The sequence below is a fragment of the Lolium rigidum genome, chromosome 7, assembly GCF_022539505.1.
Source record: "Lolium rigidum isolate FL_2022 chromosome 7, APGP_CSIRO_Lrig_0.1, whole genome shotgun sequence".
NCBI classification, from domain to species: domain Eukaryota; kingdom Viridiplantae; phylum Streptophyta; class Magnoliopsida; order Poales; family Poaceae; genus Lolium; species Lolium rigidum.
In genome coordinates this window covers 173761128-173785456 of record NC_061514.1, presented here as the reverse complement: position 1 = coordinate 173785456, position 24329 = coordinate 173761128, and the positions used below count along the sequence as shown (strand labels likewise).

The following is a 24329-nucleotide window of genomic DNA, read 5'->3' as shown; positions in this document are numbered from 1 at the left end:
GATAAAGAACAAGTATTGCGGTAGATTGTATTTCAGATGTAAAGAATAGGACCGGGGTCCACAGTTCACTAGAGGTGTCTCTCCCATAAGATAAAAGCATGTTGGGTGAACAAATTACGGTCGGGCAATTGACAAATAGAGAGGGCATAACAATGCACATACATGATATGATAAATATAGTGAGATTTAATTGGGCATTACGACAAAGTACATAGACCGCTATCCAGCATGCATCTATGCCTAAAAAGTCCACCTTCGGGTTATCATCCGAACCCCTTCCAGTATTAAGTTGCAAAACAACAGACAATTGCACTAAGTATGGTGCGTAATGTAATCAATAACTACATCCTTAGACATAGCATCAATGTTTTATCCCTAGTGGCAACAACACATCCACAACCTTAGAACCCACTATCGAGCATAAATACTCCCTCTTGGAGTTAAGAGTAAAAACTTGGCCAGAGCCTCTACTAATTACGGAGAGCATGCAAGATCATAAACAACACATAGGTAATAACTTGATAATTAACATAACATAGTATTCTCTATCCATCGGATCCCGACAAACACAACATATAGAATTACGAGATAGATGATCTTGATCATGTTAGGCAGCTCACAAGATCCAACAATGAAGCACAATGAGGAGAAGACAACCATCTAGCTACTGCTATGGACCCATAGTCCAGGGGTGAACTACTCACTCATCACTCCGGAGGCGACCATGGCGTTGAAGAGTCCTCCGGGAGATGAATCCCCTCTCCGGCAGGGTGCCGGAGGAGATCTCCAAAATCCCCCGAGATGGGATTGGCGGCGGCGGCATCTCAGTAAGGTTTTCCGTATCGTGGCTCTCGGTACTGGGGGTTTCGCGACGGAGGCTTTAAGTAGGCGGAAGGGCAACTCGGGGGGCCACACGAGGGCCCCACACGCCAGGCTGGCATGGCCAGGGGCCAGGCCGCGCCGCCCTAGCGTGTCGGCGCCTCGTGGCCCCACTTCCTTTCCCCTTCGGTCTTCTGGAAGCTTCGTGGCAAAATAGGACCCTGGGCGTTGATTTCGTCCAATTCCGAGAATATTTCGTTACTAGGATTTCTGAAACCAAAAACAGCGTAGAAACAAGAATCGGCTCTTCGACATCTTGTTAATATGTTAGTGCTGGAAAATGCATAAATACGACATATAATGTGTATAAAACATGTAGATATCATCAATAATATAGCATGGAACATAAGAAATTATCGATACGTCGGAGACGTATCAGCATCCCCAAGCTTAGTTACTGCTCGTCCCGAGCGAGCAAACGATAACAAAGATAATTTACGAAGTGACATGCCATCATAACCTTGATCATAATATTGTAAGCATATGTAATGAATGCAGCGATCAAAACAATGGTAATGACATGAGTAAACAACTGAATCATAAAGCAAAGACTTTTCATGAATAGTACTTCAAGACAAGCATCAATAAGTCTTGCATAAGAGTTAACTCATAAAGCAATAAATCAAAGTAAAGGTATTGAAGCAACACAAAGGAAGATTAAGTTTCAGCGGTTGCTTTTCAACTTGTAACATGTATATCTCATGGATAATTGTCAACATAGAGTAATATAATAAGTGCAATATGCAAGTATGTAGGAATCAATGCACAGTTCACACAAGTGTTTGCTTCTTGAGGTGGAGAGAAATAGGTGAAGCTGACTCAACATAAAAGTAAAAAGAATGGTCCTTCAAAGAGGAAAGCATCGATTGCTATATTTGTGCTAGAGCTTTTATTTTGAAAACATGAAACAATTTTGTCAACGGTAGTAATAAAGCATATGAGTTATGTAAATTATATCTTACAAGTTCCAAGCCTCATGCATAGTATACTAATAGTGCCCGCACCTTGTCCTAATTAGCTTGGACTACCGGATCATCACAATACACATGTTTTAACCAAGTGTCACAATGGGGTACCTCCATGCCGCTCTGTACAAAGGTCTAAGGAGAAAGCTCGCATTTTGGATTTCTCGCTTTTGATTATTCTCAACTTAGACATCCATACCGGGACAACATGGACAACAGATAATGGACTCCTCTTTAATGCATAAGCATGTGGCAACAATTAGTGTTCTCATATGAGATTGAGGATATATGTCCAAAACTGAAACTTCCACCATGATTCATGGCTTTAGTTAGCGGCCCAATGTTCTTCTCTAACAATATGTATGCTCCAACCATTAAGGTGGTAGATCTCTCTTACTTGAGACAAGACGGACATGCATAGCAACTCACATGATATTCAACAAAGAATAGTTGATGGCGTCCCCAGAAACATGGTTATCGCACAACAAGCAACTTAATAAGAGATAAAGTGCATAAGTACATATTCAATACCACAATAGTTTTTAAGCTATTTGTCCCATGAGCTATATATTGTAAAGGCAAATGATGGAATTTTAAAGGTAGCACTCAAGCAATTTACTTTGGAATGGCGGAGAAATACCATGTAGTAGGTAGGTATGGTGGACACAAATGGCATAGTGGTTGGCTCAAGGATTTTGGATGCATGAGAAGTATTCCCTCTCGATACAAGGTTTAGGCTAGCAAGGTTTATTTGAAACAAACACAAGGATGAATGGTGCAGCAAAACTCACATAAAAGACATATTATAAACATTATAAGACTCCACACCGTCTTCCTTGTTGTTCAAAACTCAATACTAGATATTATCTAGACTTTAGAGAGACCAAATATGCAAACCAAATTTTAGCAAGCTCTATGTGTTTCTTCATTAATGGGTGCAAAGTATATGATGCAAGAGCTTAAACATGAGCACAACAATTGCCAAGTATCAAATTATTCAAGACATTTTAGAATTACTACATGTAGCATTTCCCGATTCCAACCATATAACAATTTAACGAAGAAGATTGAACCTTCGCCATGAATACTATGAGTAAAGCCTAAGGACATATTTGTCCATATGCAACAGCGGAGCGTGTCTCTCTCCCACACAATGAATGCTAGGATCCATTTATTCAAACAAAAACAAAAACAAAAACAAAAACAAAAACAAACAGACGCTCCAAGCAAAATACATAAGATGTGACAGAATAAAAATATAGTTTCAGGGGAGGAACCTGATAATGTTGTCGATGAAGAAGGGGATGCCTTGGGCATCCCCAAGCTTAGATGCTTGAGTATTCTTAGAATATGCAGGGGTGAACCACCGGGGCATCCCCAAGCTTAGAGCTTTCACTCTCCTTGATCATATTGTATCATACTCCTCTCTTGATCCTTGAAAACTTCCTCCACACCAAACTCGAAACAACTCATTAGAGGGTTAGTGGACAATAAAAACATGTTCAGAGGTGACACAATCATTCTTAACACTTCTGGACATTGCGTAAAGCTACTGGACATTAATGGATCAAAGAAATTCATCCAACATAGCAAAAGAGGCAATGCGAAATAAAAGACAGAATCTGTCAAAACAGAACAGTCCGTAAAGATGGATTTTATTGAGGCACCAGACTTGCTCAAATGAAAATTACCAAATTTAATGAAAGTTGTGTACATATCTGAGGATCACTCACGTAAATTGGCATAATTTTCTGAGTTACCTACAGAGAATTAGGCCCAGATTCGTGACAGCAAAGAAATCTGTTTCTGCACAGTAATCCAAATCTAGTATGAACCTTACTATCAAAGACTTTACTTGGCACAACAAAATATAAAACTAAGATAAGGAGAGGTTGCTACGGTAGTAAACAACTTCCAAGACTCAAATATAAAACAAAAATACTGTAGTAAAAACATGGGTTGTCTCCCATAAGCGCTTTTCTTTAACGCCTTTCAGCTAGGCGCAGAAAGTGTAAATCAAGTATTATCAAGAGATGAAGCATCAACATCATAATTTGCTCTAATAATAGAATCAAAAGGTAACTTAATTCTTTTTCTAGGGAAGTGTTTCATACCTTTCTTGAGAGGAAATTGATATTTGATATTACCTTCCTTCATATCAATAGTAGCACCAACGGTTCGAAGAAAAGGTCTTCCCAATATAATGGGGCAAGATGCATTGCATTCAATATCCAAGACAACAAAATCAACGGGGACAAGGTTATTGTTAACCATAATATGAACATTATCAACTCTCCCCAAAGGTTTCTTTTTAGCATTATCGGCGAGATTAACATCCAAATAACAATTTTTCAATGGTGGCAAGTCAAGCATATCATAGACTTTCTTAGGCATAACAGAAATACTTGCACCAAGATCACATAAAGCATTACAATCAAAATCATTGACCCTCATTTTAATGATGGGATCCCAACCATCCTCTAGCTTTCTAGGAATATAGGTTTCAAGTTTTAGTTTCTCTTCTCTACCTTGTATGAGAGCATTTGTAATATGTTTTGTAAAGGCCAAATTTATAGCACTAGCATTAGGACTCTTAGCAAGTTTTTGTAAGAACTTAATAACTTCATAGATGTGACAATCATCAAAATCTAAATCATTATGAGCTACAGCAATGGGATCATTGTCCCCAAGGTTGGAAAAAATTTCAGCAGTTTTATCACAGGCAGTTTCAGCAGTTTTAGCAGTTTCCGGCAGTTTTGCACGCTTTGCACTAGGAGTAGAGACATTGTCAACACCAATTATTTTACCATTAATAGTAGGAGGTGCAGCAACATGTGGAGCATTAGCATTACTAGTGGTGGTAATAGTCCAAACTTTAGCTACATTACTCTCTTTAGCTAGTTTTTCGTTTTCTTCTTAGATAAAAGGCACTCAAGTGCCCGACTTTGAATTAACAAAGCCATCAACGGCGAGAACGATACAAAGTGTTGAACCCAGCTTAAAAAACGACACCACACACCCACACGCACTACCGAAGAAACTACAGCCAGAATTGGACCAACAAGCTCAGCCAAAGCGCCTACGAGGACTCGGGGTAGAACTGGAGTCTACAGTGTCGGGCCGGAGCTCACTCGAGAGTGAGCCATTTTTCACGCACGCCTCAACAGCACTCCACCGTCGCAGAAATGCCACCGGAAGCCGACCACCACCGGGGACCGACCCACATTGCTCACAAACCGAACAGCAGCGCCAAGGAAGCTCGACAAGGGGAGGGCACGGAGCAAGCCTTGCCGAAGATCGCCGAAGAATCACCTCCGTCACAACCAACGGTGAGCCTCGCGCTGTGGGCTCCAAGACGGTGTCTTCAAGAAGAGTACGACACCAGAGTGCCGCCACCGCCCGATCCGAGGATCTTGGGTTTTCACCCGGACGAAGTAGAGTGACGGAGATTGGCCTCACGTCGCCTTCAACAAGGGAACGCCGTCCGCGGACGCCGCCTCCGTGGCCCGAGGGGAAAAGGTTTCCCTTTGGCAACATCACCGCCATCTACACCCCACAACACTCAACTCGCCGACCACCACGCCGCCCCCACGGTCGTGGTCACCGGCCAGCACCAGAGTCATTGGCTCGCCCGCCAACCAACATGACTCCCACCTTCCGAGGCCGCCGCCCGGCGTCCCAGCTCGAGCACCGAAGAACGAGAGAGGAGACGGGAAAAACTCCGCCGCGAGGACCCCGGATACCGGAGAGGCTCCGGAAGGGGTTCCCTTTCCAGATCGACACCCGGCTGCCCCCATGGCTGTCGGCGTCACTGGATCTAGGGCAGAGGAGGATGGGCTCGACATGGGACCGGGGCTCCTGCCCCGGCCCGAGCTCGAGGCGGCGGACGGCCGCACCTGCCCACTCCCCGCCGGGATCCCGACCAGGAAGCCACCACCGCACCACCGGCGGCCTCCCGAGCCGCGCCGGCCCTCACGTCGCAGCACCCCCGGCCTCCTTCCCGATCCAGATCGGGCGCCAGCTCGCGCCGCCCGCCGCCGTCGCCTCACCCGAGAGCGAAGCCACCGCCGCGCGCACGCCGAAGACCCGTAGCCACCACGCCGCCGTCAAGCAGCCACGCCGCCGCGCCCCACGTCCGGCGCCGCGCCCCCGCCGACCGCATCGGCCCGCGCCGCTACCGCCAAACGAGGGGAGAAGAGGTCCGCCGCCGCCGGCGCCCGGGCTTTGCCCGGCGACGCCTTGTGGCGGCGGCAGGGGTGGGAGGGAGGGGGAGGAGGCTGGCGGCGGGGAGGAGTTAGGGTTCGCCCACCCACTCGCGGGAGCGGGCAGGACGAACGGGTTTCTCGGTTTCAGTACCCGTGACCGATTCACTGTTTTGCAACGCCCTTTCGTTTTCTTCTCTATCCCACCTAGCACGCAATTCAGCCATCAATCTTATATTCTCATTAATTCTAACTTGGATGGCATTTGCTGTAGTAACAATTTTATTTTCAATATCCCTATTAGGCATAACTTTCGATTTCAAAAGATCAACATCAGAGGAAAGTCTATCAACTCTAGAAGCAAGAATATCAATTTTATCAAGCTTTTCCTCAACAGATTTGTTAAAAGCAGTTTGTGTACTAATAAGTTCTTTAAGCATAGCTTCAAGTCCAGGGGGTGTGTTCCTATTATTGTTGTAAGAATTCCCATAAGAATTACCATAACCATTACCATTAGCAGAAGGATATGGCCTATAGTTATTACCGAATTGTTCCTATAAGCATTGTTGTTGAAATTATTGTTTTTAATGAAATTCACATCAACATTTTCTTCTTGAGCAACCAATGAAGCTAAAGGAACAATATTTGGATCAACATTAGATCTACCATTCACAAGCATAGACATAATCACATCAATCTTATCACTCAAGGAGGAGGTTTCTTCAACAGAATTTACCTTCTTACCTTGTGGAGCTCTTTCCGTGTGCCATTCAGAGTAATTTATCATCATATCATCAAGAAGCTTTGTAGCCGCCCCCAAAGTGATGGACATAAAGGTACCTCCAGCAGCTGAATCCAATAGGTTCCGCGAAGAAAAGTTCGATCCTGCATAAAAGGTTTGGATGATCATCCAAGTAGTCAGCTCCATGGGTTGGGTAATTTTTAACCAAAGATTTCATTCTTTCCCAAGCTTGAGCAACATGTTCATTATCCAATTGTTTAAAATTCATTATGCTACTTCTCAAAGATATAATTTTAGTAGGGGGATAATATCTACCAATAAAAGCATCCTTGCATTTAGTCCATGAATCAATACTATTCTTAGGCAGAGATAGCAACCAATCTTTAGCTCTTACTCTTAATGAGAAAGGAAACAATTTCAATTTAATAATATCACCATCTACATCCTAATACTTTTGCATTTCACATAGTTCAACAAAATTATTAAGATGGGCAGCGAGCATCATCGTAACTAACACCGGAAAATTGCTCTAGCATAACAAGATTCAAGTAAAGCGAGGTTTAATTTCAAAGAATTCTGCACTGTAGTAGCAGGTGGAGCAATAGGTGTGCATAGGAAATCATTATTATTTGTGGTTGTGAAGTCACACAACTTAGTATTTTCAGGGGTGGCCATTTTAGCAGTAGTAAATAAAGCAAACTAGATAAAGTAAATGCAAGTAACTAATTTTTTGTGTTTTTTGATATAGAGCGCAAGACAGTAAATAAAGTAAAGCTAGCAACTAATTTTTTTTGTGTTTTGATATAATGCAGCAAACAAAGTAGTAAATAAAATAAAGCAAGACAAAAACAAAGTAAAGAGATTGGGAAGTGGAGACTCCCCTTGCAGCGTGTCTTGATCTCCCCGGCAACGGCGCCAGAAAATAGTCTTGATGCGCGTAGATGACACGTCCGTTGGGAACCCCAAGAGGAAGGTGTGATGCGCACAGCAGTAAGTTTTCCCTCAGAAAGAAACCAAGGTTTATCGAACCAGGAGGAGCCAAGAAGCACGTTGAAGGTTGAAGGTGGCGGAATGTAATGCGGCGCAACACCAGGGATTCCGCGCCAACGTGGAACCCGCACAACACAACCAAAGTACTTTGCCCCAACGAAACAGTGAGGTTGTCAATCTCACCGGCTTGCTCTGTAACAAAGGATTAACCGTATTGTGTGGAAGATGATTGTTTGCGAGAGAACGAGTAAAGAGCAAGTATTGCGAGTAGATTGTATTTCAGATGTAAAGAATAGGACCGGGGTCCACAGTTCACTAGAGGTGTCTCTCCCATAAGATAAAAGCATGTTGGGTGAACAAATTACAGATCGGGCAATTGACAAATAGAGAGGGCATAACAATGCACATACATGATATGATAAATATAGTGAGATTTAATTGGGCATTACGACAAAGTACATAGACCGCTATCCAAGCATGCATCTATGCCTAAAAAGTCCACCTTCGAGGTTATCATCCGAACCCCTTCCAAGTATTAAGTTGCAAAACAACGGACAATTGCATTAAGTATGGTGCGTAATGTAATCAATAACTACATCCTTAGACATAGCATCAATGTTTTATCCCTAGTGGCAATAGCACATCCACAACCTTAGAACTTTCTCGTCATTGTCCCGATTTAATGGAGGCATGAACCCACTATCGAGCATAAATACTCCCTCTTGGAGTTAAGAGTAAAAACTTGGCCAGAGCCTCTACTAATAACGGAGAGCATGCAAGATCATAAACAACACATAGGTAATAACTTGATAATTAACATAACATAGTATTCTCTATCCATCGGATCCCGACAAACACAACATATAGAATTACGGATAGATGATCTTGATCATGTTAGGCAGCTCACAAGATCCAACAATGAAGCACAATGAGGAGAAGACAACCATCTAGCTACTGCTATGGACCCATAGTCCAGGGGTGAACTACTCACTCATCACTCCGGAGGCGACCATGGCGGTGAAGAGTCCTCCGGGAGATGAATCCCCTCTCCGGTAGGGTGCCGGAGGAGATCTCCAGAATCCCCGAGATGGGATTGGCGGCGGCGGCGTCTCGGTAAGGTTTTCCGTATCGTGGCTCTCGATGCATCGGGGGTTTCGTGACGGAGGCTTTAAGTAGGCGGAAGGGCAACTCGGGGGCACACGAGGGCCCCACACGCCCGGCTGGCGCGGCCGGGGCCGGGCCGCGCCGCCCTAGCGTGTCGGCGCCTCGTGGCCCCACTTCCTTTCCCCTTCGGTCTTCCGGAAGCTTCGTGGCAAAATAGGACCCCGGGCGTTGATTTCGTCCAATTCCGAGAATATTTCGTTACTAGGATTTCTAAAACCAAAAACAGCAAGTAAAACAACGAATCGGCTCTTCGGCATCTTGTTAATATGTTAGTGCCGGAAAATGCATAAATACGACATATAATGTGTATAAAACATGTAGATATCATCAATAATGTAGCATGGAACATAAGAAATTATCGATACGTCGGAGACGTATCACACCCCTCTAACAATTATCAACTATCTTTAGCTTTCCTTTTATTTTAGGGAATATAGTTTGGGATATAGTTTTGGTAATTTAAAACGGCCCAAAAGTGGTATAATTTTGGTATAAACATGAGGCATACATATTTGCGGATTTCGGTGAATGCATTATTGTCACTCCTCTAACAATTATCAACTATCTTTAGATTTCCTTTTCTTTTAGGGAATATAGTTTGGGATATAGTTTTGGTAGAAACATGAGACATACATTTTTGGCATATTTGGGAGATTTCGGTGAATGATATATTTGTCACCCCTCTAACAATTATCAACTTTCTTTAGCATTCCTTTTCTTTTAGGGATTATAGTTGGTAATTTAGGTGAATGCACACACTAAGTTTGAAAACAACTACAAGTACATGTAACTAAATAATGGATTTGTAACAAGGTATCCCTTGTAACAATTTCTAGCGCCTGGTGAGCAATGATAAGAATCCGATCGCAATTATACAACCAAAAAAACAACCAGCCATCAGATTAGCTTGCTTCTTCAACTCGATCAGCTGCCTTAACTACTTGTTCATTTTCTTCAGTTCTCCCTTCACTTCCACCAGTCCTGCATTGGGAGCATTAGGCATAATCGGAACGGCTCCTCTCTCCGCCGCATTCTCTACAGCAAGTCCCCCCTCCCAAATTGCGCTCCCCAATAGCGCCAATTGATTCCCTGCAATCGAAGCCTCTGAACGTACACATCGATCCACTCGAAATGCCTGCATTTCTTCAGGATCTGAAAACAACAACGTGAACCCTAAATCCCAAATTCGAGGGAATAACAAGAAAATCGAGAGAAAACAGAGAAATCTGAGCGAGATCTAACCTTATCCCCCTCTCTATATGGCAAGCTCTTGCATGCAAGGAACTAACATCCACGGTTGCCATTGTCGCCCGTCTTACAAATCGACCGCTTCAGAGGCTCCTGGCGTGGGCAGTCAGGGCATCTTGTCAAAGGCACGGGTCCATACTACGACCATGAAGAACGGGAGGTCGAAGAGAAACTAGACATCACCCGCCTGCCGGAGAAGGGCTGCCGCTGGCGGAGAAGAAGAACAATGGGGCGCGGGGAAAGAAAGGGGAAGCAATGGCACGGGCACAGGCGGGGGCTGGCTCGGGCTCCCATTTTGCAACGGTCACCTGGGTAAGTGTCAACACCCGGATTTTTAAGTCCAGATGCCTGTTATGCCATACATCGCAATCCCAGGAATATTGTTGTTGCGAGACATAACAGCTGAATATCATAAGTCATCATTCATTACATACCATAGTCGTCTTACAAATAGGGATCACATGATCCAATATTACACAAATAGTTGATCTATTGATCAACATACACAAAGTTCATAGTTTCATAGCGGAAGCGTAAATAGAAGGGACTCTCTAGTCCACAGGCCAACGTCTGACGTCAGAAGATTCCCTAGTTGTCGTAGGCGTCCTGCTGGTTGTCCTCTTGATAGTTCTGCTCCTCTTCATAGTCTGGCCATTTGAATAGCCAGGGAAAAAGCCGTGAGTACTTTAAAGTACTCGCAAACTAATACTAATGTAAGTGCTAACAATTCCAGTAAGGGGTGCTAAGCTCTAGTTTATTTTGCATAAAGCCAATTTTAGTTCACAAACATTTTTGTAAACAACTCTTCATGTGCTAACTAACTCAAGTGGGAACATTAGTGTCATTCCCACAACTCTGTTGTGATTCAAATTCAAAAGTCACCTTTCAAGTTCACTTCACAAGTCACCATTCATATTTTTAGAAAAAGGTTCTGATGACGGAACCGTATGGCCTTTCCAACTGTCCATGACCGCGGACGCGGCTATTCGAATAGGTTTAACTCTGCAGAGGTTGTACACTTGTGCCACAACAATTGCAATAGTTCGTCAGGGGTAACTGGCCTCGATTTATCGTACGCGATGACGCGAACTACCAATCCTAACCTTTCATTTACATACCCTAGTATAGGCACCTCTCCCCATGAGCTTGGCCTCCCGGTGAAGACAGACAGTCAGCCCGGGAACCGCACGAGGCTTGGGCCGGACATTCACCTCATTTCACGTCATTTCACATCATTCCTTTTGTTGTAGAGGCAGCCTCCGGCATAACCCCGATGACGCTTGTTTTAGAGGGAACCCATACTAAGACACATAAATTTCCGGCTAAGCCTTACCCGGATTCAGGTATTGTGGGGGTACTTGTAAAATTGGAATGGTATCGCATCCGAACCCAACCATCAGTTTTTGTAAAGTTCACCAAGTCATTCACAGATCATATTCACCTTCAAAATCTTTCAAATAGAATGACTCATCATTCCAAGGTTTTCAAAGTCATTTCATTTCACAAGTTCCCAACTAAGGTAGTCACTTTTAATTTAGCACTAGCATCTAAGTATGAGGGGTGCTAAGTACTTTGCTTTGCTTCTAGGCTAACCTTGATACTCTTGTACTAATCCAATACTAATCAAGTGAATCATAAATCAAAAGTACTTTGATAAAAGAAAAGTAAATAAAGCTTGTAAAGTAAAACTGGGAAATAAGATCATAAGCATAAAGTAAGTGGGGTAATGCCTTGCTCATGGTGAGCTTTGCACTTTGCAAGAGTATTATCTTGCTTTGCTTGAGGGAGATTAACTTTACTACTCTAGTAAATTTCTCTACTTTGACCCAAGTTAACTATAAAAGTAACTTCTTGAGAAAACAAGTAAAAACTTGTAAGATATAAACTTGGGATAGGCTTATGTAAGAAAAGATAAGATTCATGGTGCCTTGCCCCAAGGGGCTTTGCACTTGGGTAACTTGCATGAATATTAGCTTGCCTTGGTGGTTGAGGTGATCAAAGTGATCTTCTTCTCCTTGAAAGTAGACTTCCTCCTCCTCTTGATACTCCTCGGTACTAGCGTCTAAAATACGAATACGAGGATACAATCACCAAACAATTCATTGGCTATTCCAAACATCACATATATTCACACAAACTGTTCTATTCACACAATTAATACAATTTGGTGCATTGGTGGTCTTGCTTTGAGGAAAAATAATTTCCTCTCATTTTATATGTAAATGATAGTTTCCATATAGTTCTGGAGGAATAATTTCCTCTTATTGAATCTTCTTTAAGATTTAATTTCTCAAACCATCACACATGAATTTATGTTGACCTAAGTCAACCATTCATCATCGTCATTTGAGAAAATGATTTAAATGAGGTAGAGATACCTCATACTATTTGACAATTCTACCAATGATTTAAAATCTCCAAATATTTCATATGAGAGCATTTGACCAGGGGTTCAAACTTCATGTGAAAGTACTTAGGGCAAGATTTAAATGAAGTGAAACACTTCATACAATTTACACAACTTAAACTAGCATCACACATTACTATGGAGTGGGTAGATGTGTTTTTCTTATTTAAGGAAAATAAGTTCCTCTCCTGCTAATTAAGGTGTTACTTTTAATTACTTAGAGAAATAATTTCCTCTCATTATCTTATTAAGATTTAATTTCTCTTATGTATAATATATGACCTAGATTGACCAAAGTCAACCTCTTCATACTTATCATCTGAGAATATGATTTAAATGAGGTTCCATACCTCATGCAATTTAATACTAACATGGTAGTGATTTAATGTCACCAAATAACTCAATATGAGATTTTATAGACCATGGTCACTACCTCATGTTAAATTACTTGAGAACAAGATTTAAATGAGAGGAAAACCTCTCATATATATGATTTAACACATAGTTGTAACTAAGTTAAAAACTACCATTAAGGTGATTTAATATCATCAACAATTCATATGAGACATATATGACCAGAGTCTCTACCTCATTTTGAATGGTTCATGACAAGATTTAAGTGAGAGAAAAACTCCCCTATGATTTATTAATAGTTTTGGACAATATCTTTGACTAGAAATAGCCATATTGTCCTTTAATTAATCTAGGCCCTGATCATTCAAAGTAAGCATGGTATATTTTTGCATAAACAATTAGTACAAGTGTAATGTGATTTATAGGAGTTGGAATTAACTTAAAATCATTTGTGGTTTATTTTTAATAATTATTCTAAGGCAGAAAAGTCCCTGTCTTGTTTATTTTTCTATTTTAATTCTACAACAGATATGGATTTGAATCCAATGGCATTGGATAGATAATTTCACAGGCTTTCCAACCATATGAAATTCACTAAAAATGGCCAAGTAGATTTGGAGATATTTGATTTCTAGTAAAGCATCTGATAGCAATTTAACTGAAAAATAATTAAACGAAAATTTGAATCAAACGGGGGCGGGAAAGAAGTGGGCCGAAACGGGGAAAAATGAACTGGGCTGGCCCAGTAACGCTTCGGCGCGCCACGGCCAACTGACAGGGTGGGATCCACCCGTCAGTGGGTTTAAAACCCGAAGCGGTACGGGATGAGGTGGACCGCTGGATTAAAAGGCGATCGAGCGGCTCTGGGTTGTCATCGTCTCCGACGAGACCCTACCCTGGTCGCGGCGGTGGTAGGGGTCGACGGCCAACCTGAGCTCCGGCGAGGCTTGACGAGGGTGTGCGGCGGCGTTGTCGAGGACGAGGAAGCGAATGGTGGTCGCGGGAGAAGCTGAGGTGGCTCCAATCGTCGTCGTCGCAGGTGTACTGGCGCGGCGGTCTCCGACCAAATTGCGGCGGCGGAGGGCGTAATCGACGAAGGGAGGTGGTCAGGGAGGCTTAGGAGGAAGGAGGGAAGGCAATGGCGTGCTCAATTCGTCCAGGGGCGTGCCCCTTTTATAGTGGCACGAGGGGACCGTGGGGTCTGCGGCGAACCCGACAATGGTGCGGCAACTCCGGCGATGGAGAGGGGTAGGCGAGGGTAGGGAGAGGTAGGTGACATCACTGCAAGGCTAGCGCGCTTGATAGCTAGGTGGGGGACGGTCGGGTAATCGCGAGGTACTGCGCGCCTGCGGCGGGATTTGGTCGCCGTCTCCAGCAACGGCGGGCGCGGGTCGGCTACGTTAGCGTGTCCTTCGTGTTCCCCGTGCTGCGGCGAGGCTCGTGGCGAGAGAGGGGGTCCGGGGCGTGAGCGAGGTGGTGGCGCGGCGCGTGGTCTGTGCGTGTCCGTGGCGTACTTGTGCGACGCCAGCGGCATGATCTGGCCGTCCTGGGCGCGCGTCATGCAGCGAGCTATTGCGTTGTCCGTGATCGTGGCGAGGCTAGGGTGGTGTAGAGAGGTGAGGTGGTGTCGTTGGACACCAGGGCCAGTACTGGGGAGGAAGGAGAGGAGAGGGGGCTCGCCGAGGTGGCACCATGGCCGGCATGGTGTGTGCATGCATGCTATGCATGCACTCCCTAGGGTTTCTGTGGTGCCTTGAGTGAGAGAGGGGACAAGGGGACCAACTAGGTTAGTTTAGGGCAGGTTAGGGTAGTATAGATCACTATTTGAAATAGTGCCAAATAGTGCCATAAATGGGAAATTGTGAATTTGGCCTAAATTTGATTGAATTCAAAAAGTTGACCAAAAAGAAAAGTGTGTGTTGAGTTGAGTTGTATTTGACCAGAGAAGATGAGTTGTGGTGGTGGAATTGTTGAATGCAAAGAATTGCAAAAATTGACAAGTGTGAGATTGTTACTCTTGTTAAAATGTTGCAACTTTGGATGAGCATAGCTATTGATCAAGAAAGAATTTGGCATGGTGATCTTTACGAAAAGTGTTCACCTTGATGTTTTCTTGGATGAGGTGCAAAGAGTTAGAAAGGTTTAGTTTGAAAATTTTGAATGGCAAGGGCTCAAAATAGTGATCAGACTAAAATTGGCATATTTGACCAATATCACATGTGATCCCCAATTGAGTTTGAATTTGATTTGAATTGGGTTTCTTTGATTCCAATAGTTGTAATAAGTGTTTAGTATCATATTACAATTAATGGTGAAGGCCAAAATGGTCTAGGGTCAAGATTTATAAAAATGGCATACACCATATGTAAGGGTTTTGGGATTTTCTAGCTTTTATTCTTTTATTCCTCTTTGCTTCATTTTGACAAGAGTGAGGTTTATTTGGTGTTAGATTGAGTTAGGTGAAATGTTCAAACCATTTTGAGGCAATGGAGGTGGCTAGGTCAAGATTTGATAATTTGGCTAAATGTGTATGTGAGTGAAAATGGGATTTTCTCCCTATTTGTTTTCTCTCCTTTTTATTTGATATTTCTTGACTCCAAAGTGATTCTTACTAGTTTAGGAACATTTCCCAACCATTGAAACCATTCCAAAAGGTCTAGCTCAAAGATTTGCAAAATTGGCCATAACACATGAGAGGTGACATGTCAATTCTTCTTATTCTTGTAATGTGCTCCCCTTGCTTCACTTGGGCAAGGTTGAGGGTCAATTTAGGGTTAGATTAGGTTTAGAGATGGTTTCACACCATTTGGTCAAAGTAGAAGTGCATAGGACAAGAATTGGTGAAAATGGCTATGTGTCACATATGCCTCTATGCATATGTGGCATTTGATTTTTAATTTGACTAGGCTTGACCCAATTGATGTTGTTGAGTGTTGAAAAGGTATATAAGAGTGATCCAACCATTCACTATAGGTCTTAGGGTCAAGATCCTCAATTTCACAAATTTGATATTTTGCTCTCATATGCCTCTATGGCATTATTACTTTCTTTTTAAAATCCTTTGTTTCACTTTGGATTGGGTTTGAGAAGTAATAGATAAGGTTTATGAAGGTTTTCCAATCCTCTAAATAAAGTAGAAAGGCCTAGGGTAAAGTTTTACAAAAATAGCCATAGGCACATATGCCTCTTTCTTAAATAAGATCTTTCCTTTTTATTTTATTTCTCAAAGATTGATGACAAGATGGATGAGGTTTAGGGTTTAATAAGTTTTGCAGTGGTTCACCATTATTTAGCAAAGTAAGAAAAGGTAGGGTTCAAGATTTACCTATTAAGGCTATAGGCCCACATATGGTTTTTTCTTTAATTTAGGTTTCTCAAAATAGATCCAAATGATTTTTGAGAAGGTTAGGGTTTAGGGTTTTTCTTATTTGATTTATTTCTCTTTTAATTTCATTTGGCTTGTGATCTTCACTTGATCACTTTAGGGTTTTAGGGTTTATCACATAAGCATAATAACACTCCTCATGGCAAAAACACCAGTAATAGGTAGGAGCACTAAGCATAGCACCCTATATAAGAAAAGTTTTTGTTGGTTCTCATTTTTGGAAAAAGGAAATTTATTTTCTCTTTGTTTTGAAATTTGGGGGGTGTTACAGTAAGTTGTGGGTCTGGTGACGTGGGCACTACCCTTCGGGTAACCGACATTACCCTATCTTGTACTGACTAATTGGAGGCCCATGAAGACACCTGAAGGCAAGATGGGCTACTAGGTCGGTGCACCAGAAGGTTCCTTGATGGGCAAGACAAGGAAGTGATCGAACAAGGAAAGATCGCTTCTAAAACTACTGTAAACCTAGTCGTGTTCGGTGAGACCTCTTGAGACCTGGCCTCCTATATAAAGGTCAGGAGAGGGGCTGCCGAGGGACATGATCAATCTTAGCGATCTTAGCCAGCAAAAGCTTAGAGCTAGGACACCCTAGCAATTAGCCAACTCGACGAGATCTCAGCCGAACTATTCGGTACCCCATTGTAACCCATTATCATCATAATCAAGAACAGACGGGCGGGACGTAAGGGTTTTACCTCATCGAGGGCCCCGAACTCGGGTAAATCGCTCTCCCCGCTTGTCCGTGAACCGATGTCTCGTATCGGCTTGCGGGATTCCGTCAACCCTAAGCCCCTATCGGAGGGCATTGGCGAGGAGTACCCTCGACAATTGGCGCCGTCTCGTGGGAACCCTGTCGGCACAAGATCGGACATCGGCTGAACCTGTCATGTCATCAGCAGCTTCGTCAACACCATCATCGCCTCGTCTGGGAAGCCCGATTCGTTTTGGCTCCTACGAATTCACCCCACATAGCGATTCATCTCGCTCGACTTTCTCCGGTCTACAAGGCAACATGGAGATGGCTTTCGGGAGCGTCCACTACAACGTCAACTCGGAAGGAATTCTTCGGCTGCTAGAATCTCCCATCTCCAGACCGACGAGTCCGAGCGCGTCGTCATCACTCGACCTTTCGGCTGGCCTGATAAGCCCGTCGAGTCCGTCCGCGCCTTCGACTCCCCGTTCGGCGTCCTCTATGTCGGTCGGATCCGATGATCCTGCGTCCTCGGAGCTAACCTCGTACTCATCGCATGAACTGCGACACCGAGGCACGGACCGGGGTCAAGCAACACGCCGTTCATCCGCAATGCCTACTATTCATCGGGAGAGGACAGCATCGGCAGCATCACCCAAGGAGACACCCGAAGAGTGGCGCCCCTCCAAGTTTATGTCGCTAACAGGGGAGACGAAGATCGCACCCCCCGTTCCAGCAGGCGAGCTAGTTTTGGAAACATCGCCACCAACAACAACAGCGACCACACCATCGTAGAGGAGGAGTGGGCAGCAGCCAAGGCAGCCGTGCTTAACAATACACCGCTTCCGGCAGGAACCACGGTTGGCACTCTCAACGCTTACCGCTCCATATTGGAGAAAAATCGGGAGCGCCTATCTAAGGAGCAAGCCACCCTCGAGAAACGCCTATCTGCGGCGGACCGATCCGGCGAGCGATGCGGAGGCTCGCGAGGGAAGTGCCTCTCGAAGTACCCACGGAGGAGGCAAACATCGATCAAGAATGTCCGAGGCTTTCGGAAGATGATGCAAGGGAGATAACGTCAAACCTGACCAAGTCCTTTATGACTACGGACACCGCGGGCATGCCACGGCCAAAAACCGTTGCGGGAGCAACAACCAACCTTGCAGCATACCTCATTAATCAGCGTCCCGAAGGATCCATGGCTCAGGCTCACCGTGGCGCCTTAGAAAGTCTCGCGATATTAGGAGACAATCTAGTTCCACGGAAGGAGAAGACCACGTTGCAGGCCAGCGGCTCAAAGCATCGCGCAAGAGACGCTCTGGATGAAATTACTTAGAGTAGGATCGACAAAGCAAGGCAACGACGCGCCCTCAGAGAGGAATTCGACAGCGATTCTTCGGACGAGACCCAGGAGAACGACGGCGAGCTTAGGGGAGCCGATTGTTTAAGCTACAAAATTCGGGAGGCGATGCCACCCAAGAAGTTCAAACCCACCCCTACCGACGCCGCCAAGTACGATGGGCAGCGGGAGCCGAGATCCTGGATAGAGGACTATCTACGGACGATAATTCGCAAAAGGGAACCATAGCGGCAATGCAGTGCCTACAGCTTTACCTAAAGGACTCAGCGCGAGCCTGGCTCAGAGGTCTGCCAAAGGGTTCCATTAAGTCATGGGATGACCTAGTAGAAGCCTTCGTCGCCAACTTCCAAGCAACCTAAAAAAGGCCTGTCGGGATCAAGGAATTATGGCATTGTCAGCAAAAGCAGAAGGAGTCGATGCGTGCATACATCGGGAGATTCACCAAGCTCCTGAACGCTGCGGAAGACGTATCTGTCGACAGAGCGATCGACGCCTTCAGTGATGGCATCCGACGTGCAAACTATATAGAAGAACTTGGGCGCAAGAAGCTGAAAACCATAACCAAGTTAATGGAAATCGCCAACAGCTGGGCCGATGGCGAAGACAACGTTCGAAAGCCACGACAGCGCAGTGACGACGAAGAAGACGACCAGCCGAAGCACGATTCGGGTGGTCGAAGGGATCGCAACAAGAGAAGGAAGAACCGCAGCTACGATGACAATAACTTGGTGGCCGCGGCTTATTCCGATCGGGCGGGATGATCGGTACGATGACGGGCGAGATGATCGGCGGGACGGTAATCGGAACAACTCTGGGAACCATGGCAACTATAAACCACGACAACAGAGAACTCCCGAACTACCCTACGCTGAGCAGATCAACGCCCCTGCTACCTGCATTCACATACCGATTCCAAGGATGGTAAAATAAAGTCTAGCCACCTGCTCAGCGACTGTCGGCAGTTCATCGACATGCATAAACTCATCCATCAGGCAGGCCGGCAACAGCTACCACCGCCACCACCACCACCTCCACCGCAACATCAGGTCCAGCAAGCTCAACCTCATCAACCCAACGAGGCATTTCCACCACCACGTGGGCAGATGAGTATGATTCATAGGACATGCATCTCAAGGAGAGAAATGAAGAAGCTCACCCGAGAAATCAACCTGGCAGAAAGCGTTATGGCAGAAAGCGTTATGGCGCTAACATGGAAAAGTTGTGGGTCCCACGATGATCTGGATAAGTGGAGACGTGTCCACTGCGGGGCACCAACAGCGGCCCCACTTGCCAGCACCAACCAAACGGTCAACTAAACGGGAATCCTCCGTCCGAGCTCCTTCTGCGGGTTTCAGACAAGGGATTGGGGAAAACTGAGGAAAAACTAAGAAGCTGGGAAAAACTGAGTACAACTAAGGATCCGAGGGCACGAAAATACAAATCCCTATATATATTTTGCCTATCTTGCTTAGCTCTAGTTGTTGTTGTTGCACTTAGTTGAGCCTAGCATATTTAGGGGTTGTGCTTGTAAACTAAACGTTAGTTTAGTTTGGCATTCTTACAAGCCAAATCTGTAAGAGTTTTTAAACGCCTATTCACCCTCCTCTAGGTGACATCTCGTCCTTTCAAGTTGGTTCTGCTGAATTTGGTGGAGGATTACTTGGAGAACTATCAGTGAACTTAGGGGAGCTATCAGACATGTTTCCGGCTGCAGGCATAAAACGAAAACTTAAGTGTCAGATCCTACTGATGTCTATCTTATTCATGTCCGGTGGGCTTACCGGCAATGGCGTGGCGGTTCCCCGTGGCGCCGACGATGGTTGAGGACCTGGGCTTGGCGCGTGGGCCTCTGGCGAGACCACGAATCAGCGGCGGAACTTGTTTCCCTATCAAACGTGTGCAGCTCGGGTCGAGACGGACCTTGGAGCGGAGGCGCTTGAAACTTTCCGGGGAGGAGCTCGTCGGCGCAAGATCCATCGGGCGGCGCAGGCGCGAGGTTGAAGACGAAGTGGTCAGAAGAGGTGAAAGAATGAAAGTGACCGTGCGTATGGGGTATTTATAGACCCCATGGGGAGATGCGTGTGTCGGATCCTACGGTGGGAATGGAACGGTCGCACCGTTGGATTTCCGCCACGTTTCCTAGGTCAAATGCGGTGAAACTGAAGCAGCGATGAACTAACTGCACGTCTACGATTTTTCCGGCAAAGATTCACAGTTCCGAAAATTAGCACGGGAAAAGAGGAAGTTATGTGCAATGTGGGCAAATTATCTGCTAAGTTACCGTTACAGAATAACGAATGATTTCCAGTTGAATGAAGTCGGAAACGATGATGTTTTGGAAGCTCTTCGATATTCTCTTCGGATCCAAATGGAGCTAGGCGGGGGAATGATGAATCTTGAAGAACTTCGGGGGCTACTGTTGTGGGTATACTTTATGGGTATGTCGACGACATGGTCTAGATCCGGCAAGCCCGGGTGACCCACAGACGGTGGTGGTGGTATATGGCCCACTGGGTGGCCCAGTTGCTGTTGATAGAAGCTGGATGAAGTCCCGCCCAGGAACAGGAGCTGGAACCCAATCGACCTATGCAAGTAGGCGGATCCCTCCTCCAGGGTACCACTCAAGTAGGCAATGACACAGCTTCTAGCCGCTCTAACTCACGGCCTAAACACATATGAGACGGTCGCCGACACCACCCGCACCCTTCCATGCCCACGAAGCTGCGCCCCAAATATCACAAAAACATGCCGCCGTGGCGTCGTGGACACCCTCCGTGCTCCTTTTAGACTTTCCTCCACCATGCCTCTCGCTCCGGCTGTGACCTTCTGCGCCTCCGCTGCATCTGCAAAGGAAGATGGGCCCACGTGGCAGCGTCATGTGTGTGCTTGGCTCGCAAGCTGCCTAAGCTAGACCGAGCTTTGCACAAGATCGGGGCGAGCCCAATTTTTCAACTCGTTGGTGAAACGAGCTGGACCGAGCCGAGCTTAATATGGGCGAGCCAAAGTGCGGCTCGCACTGAGCCTTGACCGAGCCAGCTTGTGTCCAGCCTTACCTATACGAAGTCAAATTGACCTAGGATTTTTGGAGCGTGATTTTTCATCGGGAGAAGCACCCTGGGCACTGGAAACTCACCTGGAAGGGCCTCATGCCCAAAAGAGTCCAGGTGGCACGCATAAACATGTAGGGTGTGCCACCTGCCCTCTTTCGGCCGTTGATCATCCAAATCGCGTGATCTTCTCGCCCCGAAGAGTTCTCGGGAGGAGAGAGCCGCAGAAAGACAGAAACACGAAGACGGAGGCTACAACAAAGAAGATTGGAGGGGGAAACTCCGTCGGGATTACCGCCGGAGGGATCTCTGGCTTCTCCAATGCATTCATCATCATCACCATGATCAAGAGAGAGTAGTCCACCTCTGAACTACGGGTTTGTGGCAGTAGCTTGATCTATTTCTCTTATTTTCTTCATAGCTCTTAGTGCCATATGAGCTCCCTTACATGATTATGGCCATATTTGTAATACTTATGTGGTGGATCCTTATTCTATGATATTGTGCTATTATATCTGATCGTATTATGTGTAAGATGTATTGATAGATGCATATTATGTACCTTGTTCTTAAGTATTTGTTCTGATCCAACATCTATGGAAGAGCGTGTGTAGGCTGATGTGTGTGTTAGATGAAGTAGATGGTTTTAGTGATGGAATAGTGACAAAAAAATTCATGATCTATTATGATTTCGCCTTTTCTTTTGCTACCTCACTAGGGATAAAGTGAATGCATGTGCTATGTTCGTCACGTGACAAAAGTGATGATCTTGTTTGCTCAAGTTAGCATATTTGATATTCAACATCATGTCAAAGTATACTCTGTTGATTCTTAACTCAAGATTGCATGGAGTTTTCCCTTTCTTATGGAGCATAAGAGAGATGTGTTTCATCATCTCTATGTTAGGACGTGATGCACATATGAATGTGTATCTTACTCATGGATGAATGTGTATCTTACTCATGGATGAATTACTTTTTATCCACTACAACTTAAAAGAGAGAATAGTCAACTAAACCCATGAATCCTGGTCCACTTTTTATCATAAGAAACACCTTTATATTGCTTTTTATCTTGTTTTCTACTTGCAACATTATTTTAATCCGAAAATACAAAATATTTACTTTTCTTGTTTGCATCTAAAACACCAAAAACAATCAACCCCTTTACAGTTTTTACTTAGTTACTTTATTTCATCTAGTTTTACTCATTTTATTTTTTACTTGTGTTTTATTTACTTACACGAAACATTGTGCTTGACAACCACGCGGTGGAGTTGGGGACATAAGGCTTTTATTTTACTTGTAGGATTGCTATAAGAAGAGAGAAGAGAATACTCTTTGTTCAGTCCCCGAGAATTCGATATAAGCCCTTGAGTCACCCTTGTGGAAAAAATACTCTGCTACAACACTCTGCACTTGAAGTCCCAACATCATCAGGGGACGACAGGAGTGGGGGAAGCTCCGTTGTTACTTCTTGAGGTGATCTCTCTGTCAATGGACGGTTTTCGTGTTGTTTTGTGTAAGGTTGTGTGTTGGGGCGCCGGCCTGAACTTGTTATGATATCGTGTGTGCACGAAACTTGGTTTCGATTGTTTGTACAATAATCCCTCCGTCTCATAAAAATTATCTTAGATTTGCAAAGAAAATGGATGTATCTATACATTATTCAGTATATAGATACATTTAAAATTAGACAAATCTAAGATAAGTTCATCAGAGGGAGGGAATACTTCAAATGGGTGTGCTATGACCGTTGTGGCTTTGTTAATTTAAAGTTGAGCTTCCACCGGAGAGTTACTCCACTGCCACTGCTCGGTCTCTAGCGGAAATACGGTGAGAAATAAGAAAATAATGATCGAAGTACGGGTACGTAGTCATCAGTAAGTAATCCAAGAAGTCATATGCATACAAACAGCGCGGTCACTTTCAGCTAATAATAATAACTAAATTGGAATTTCATGGGTGACAAACTGACGATATCGGGCTGGTATCGGCAGCTATCCGGTGCTAGCACACAGCCCAATACAAACGAGTTCGGAGATGAACCTACCAAAACTCTACCCTACAGGTAGCAGCACCTACATCCAGTGCTCCATACTGCAGGAGATTTTCGAATTAATCAATCGCTAATCTTTTTTAAAATCCTTTTCTTCCCACGCTCCTAATTGAGAACTCTCATACTGTAGTAACAACGAATGATCCAAGCAGAGTGCATGCCTTGCTAGCTAGGAGCAGCTAGCTAGCTTAACGGGGCAGCGATTAACTGATGAGGAAGAGACGACGACGATGGAATGGACGGATGCTTCATGCATGGTGTGCTGCTGCTCTAGCCGAAGAAGCCGGTGCTGCTCCAGACGGCGTCGCGCACCCGGCTGAGGTCACGCCCCTTGAGCGTCCTCCCCACGCCTTCGAAGACCGACGGCGCCGGCGTGCCGCGCCCGCCGCTACGTGCCTGGAGGTACTCGTGTGGCGCCACCCACTCGTCCTCCTCCTCGCGGCAGCTCACGCCGTAGTACTGCTGCTGCTGCTGTTGCTCGCCGCCGCCGCTCGGCGAGAACCTGGCGGCCGGCCACTCGGGCACCTTCACCGGCGCCGAGCTGGCCACGACGTGAGGGCGATGATGGTGGTGCGCCGTGGCGGCGGTGGCCTCGAACGCCATCGACAGGCCCCCCGCGGTCCACCGGCCGCCGCGACGGTCCTGCTCGGGCTGCCTGCCGTTGCCGTTGCCGGAGTCGGGCGCGGGCGCCGCGGCCAGCACCGACCAGACGTCCTCCTCGTCGAGGTCCGCGAGGTGATCGGCGGCGCCGTGGCCGCCGCCCATGACCTGGACAGGGTACAGCAGCCGCTCCGACCCATACCTGCTGCTGCAGCCGCGGCCCTGCTTCCCCAT

General features: G+C 45.3%; 1 protein-coding gene across 1 annotated transcript; it reads right to left on the bottom strand.

The window, feature by feature from the left end:
- Nucleotides 1-23401: 23401 nt before the first annotated feature.
- LOC124672301 lies at nt 23402-24329 on the bottom strand. Its single transcript, XM_047208552.1, has one exon. The coding sequence runs from the start codon at nt 24327-24329 to the stop codon at nt 23766-23768; it is 564 nt and encodes a 187-aa protein (XP_047064508.1). The 3' UTR covers nt 23402-23765.

Bases quoted from the DNA above. Each gene is read 5' to 3' on its own strand.
- LOC124672301 (XM_047208552.1), bottom strand. From the start codon at position 24,329: ATGGGGAAGCAGGGCCGCGGCTGCAGCAGCAGGTATGGGTCGGAGCGG.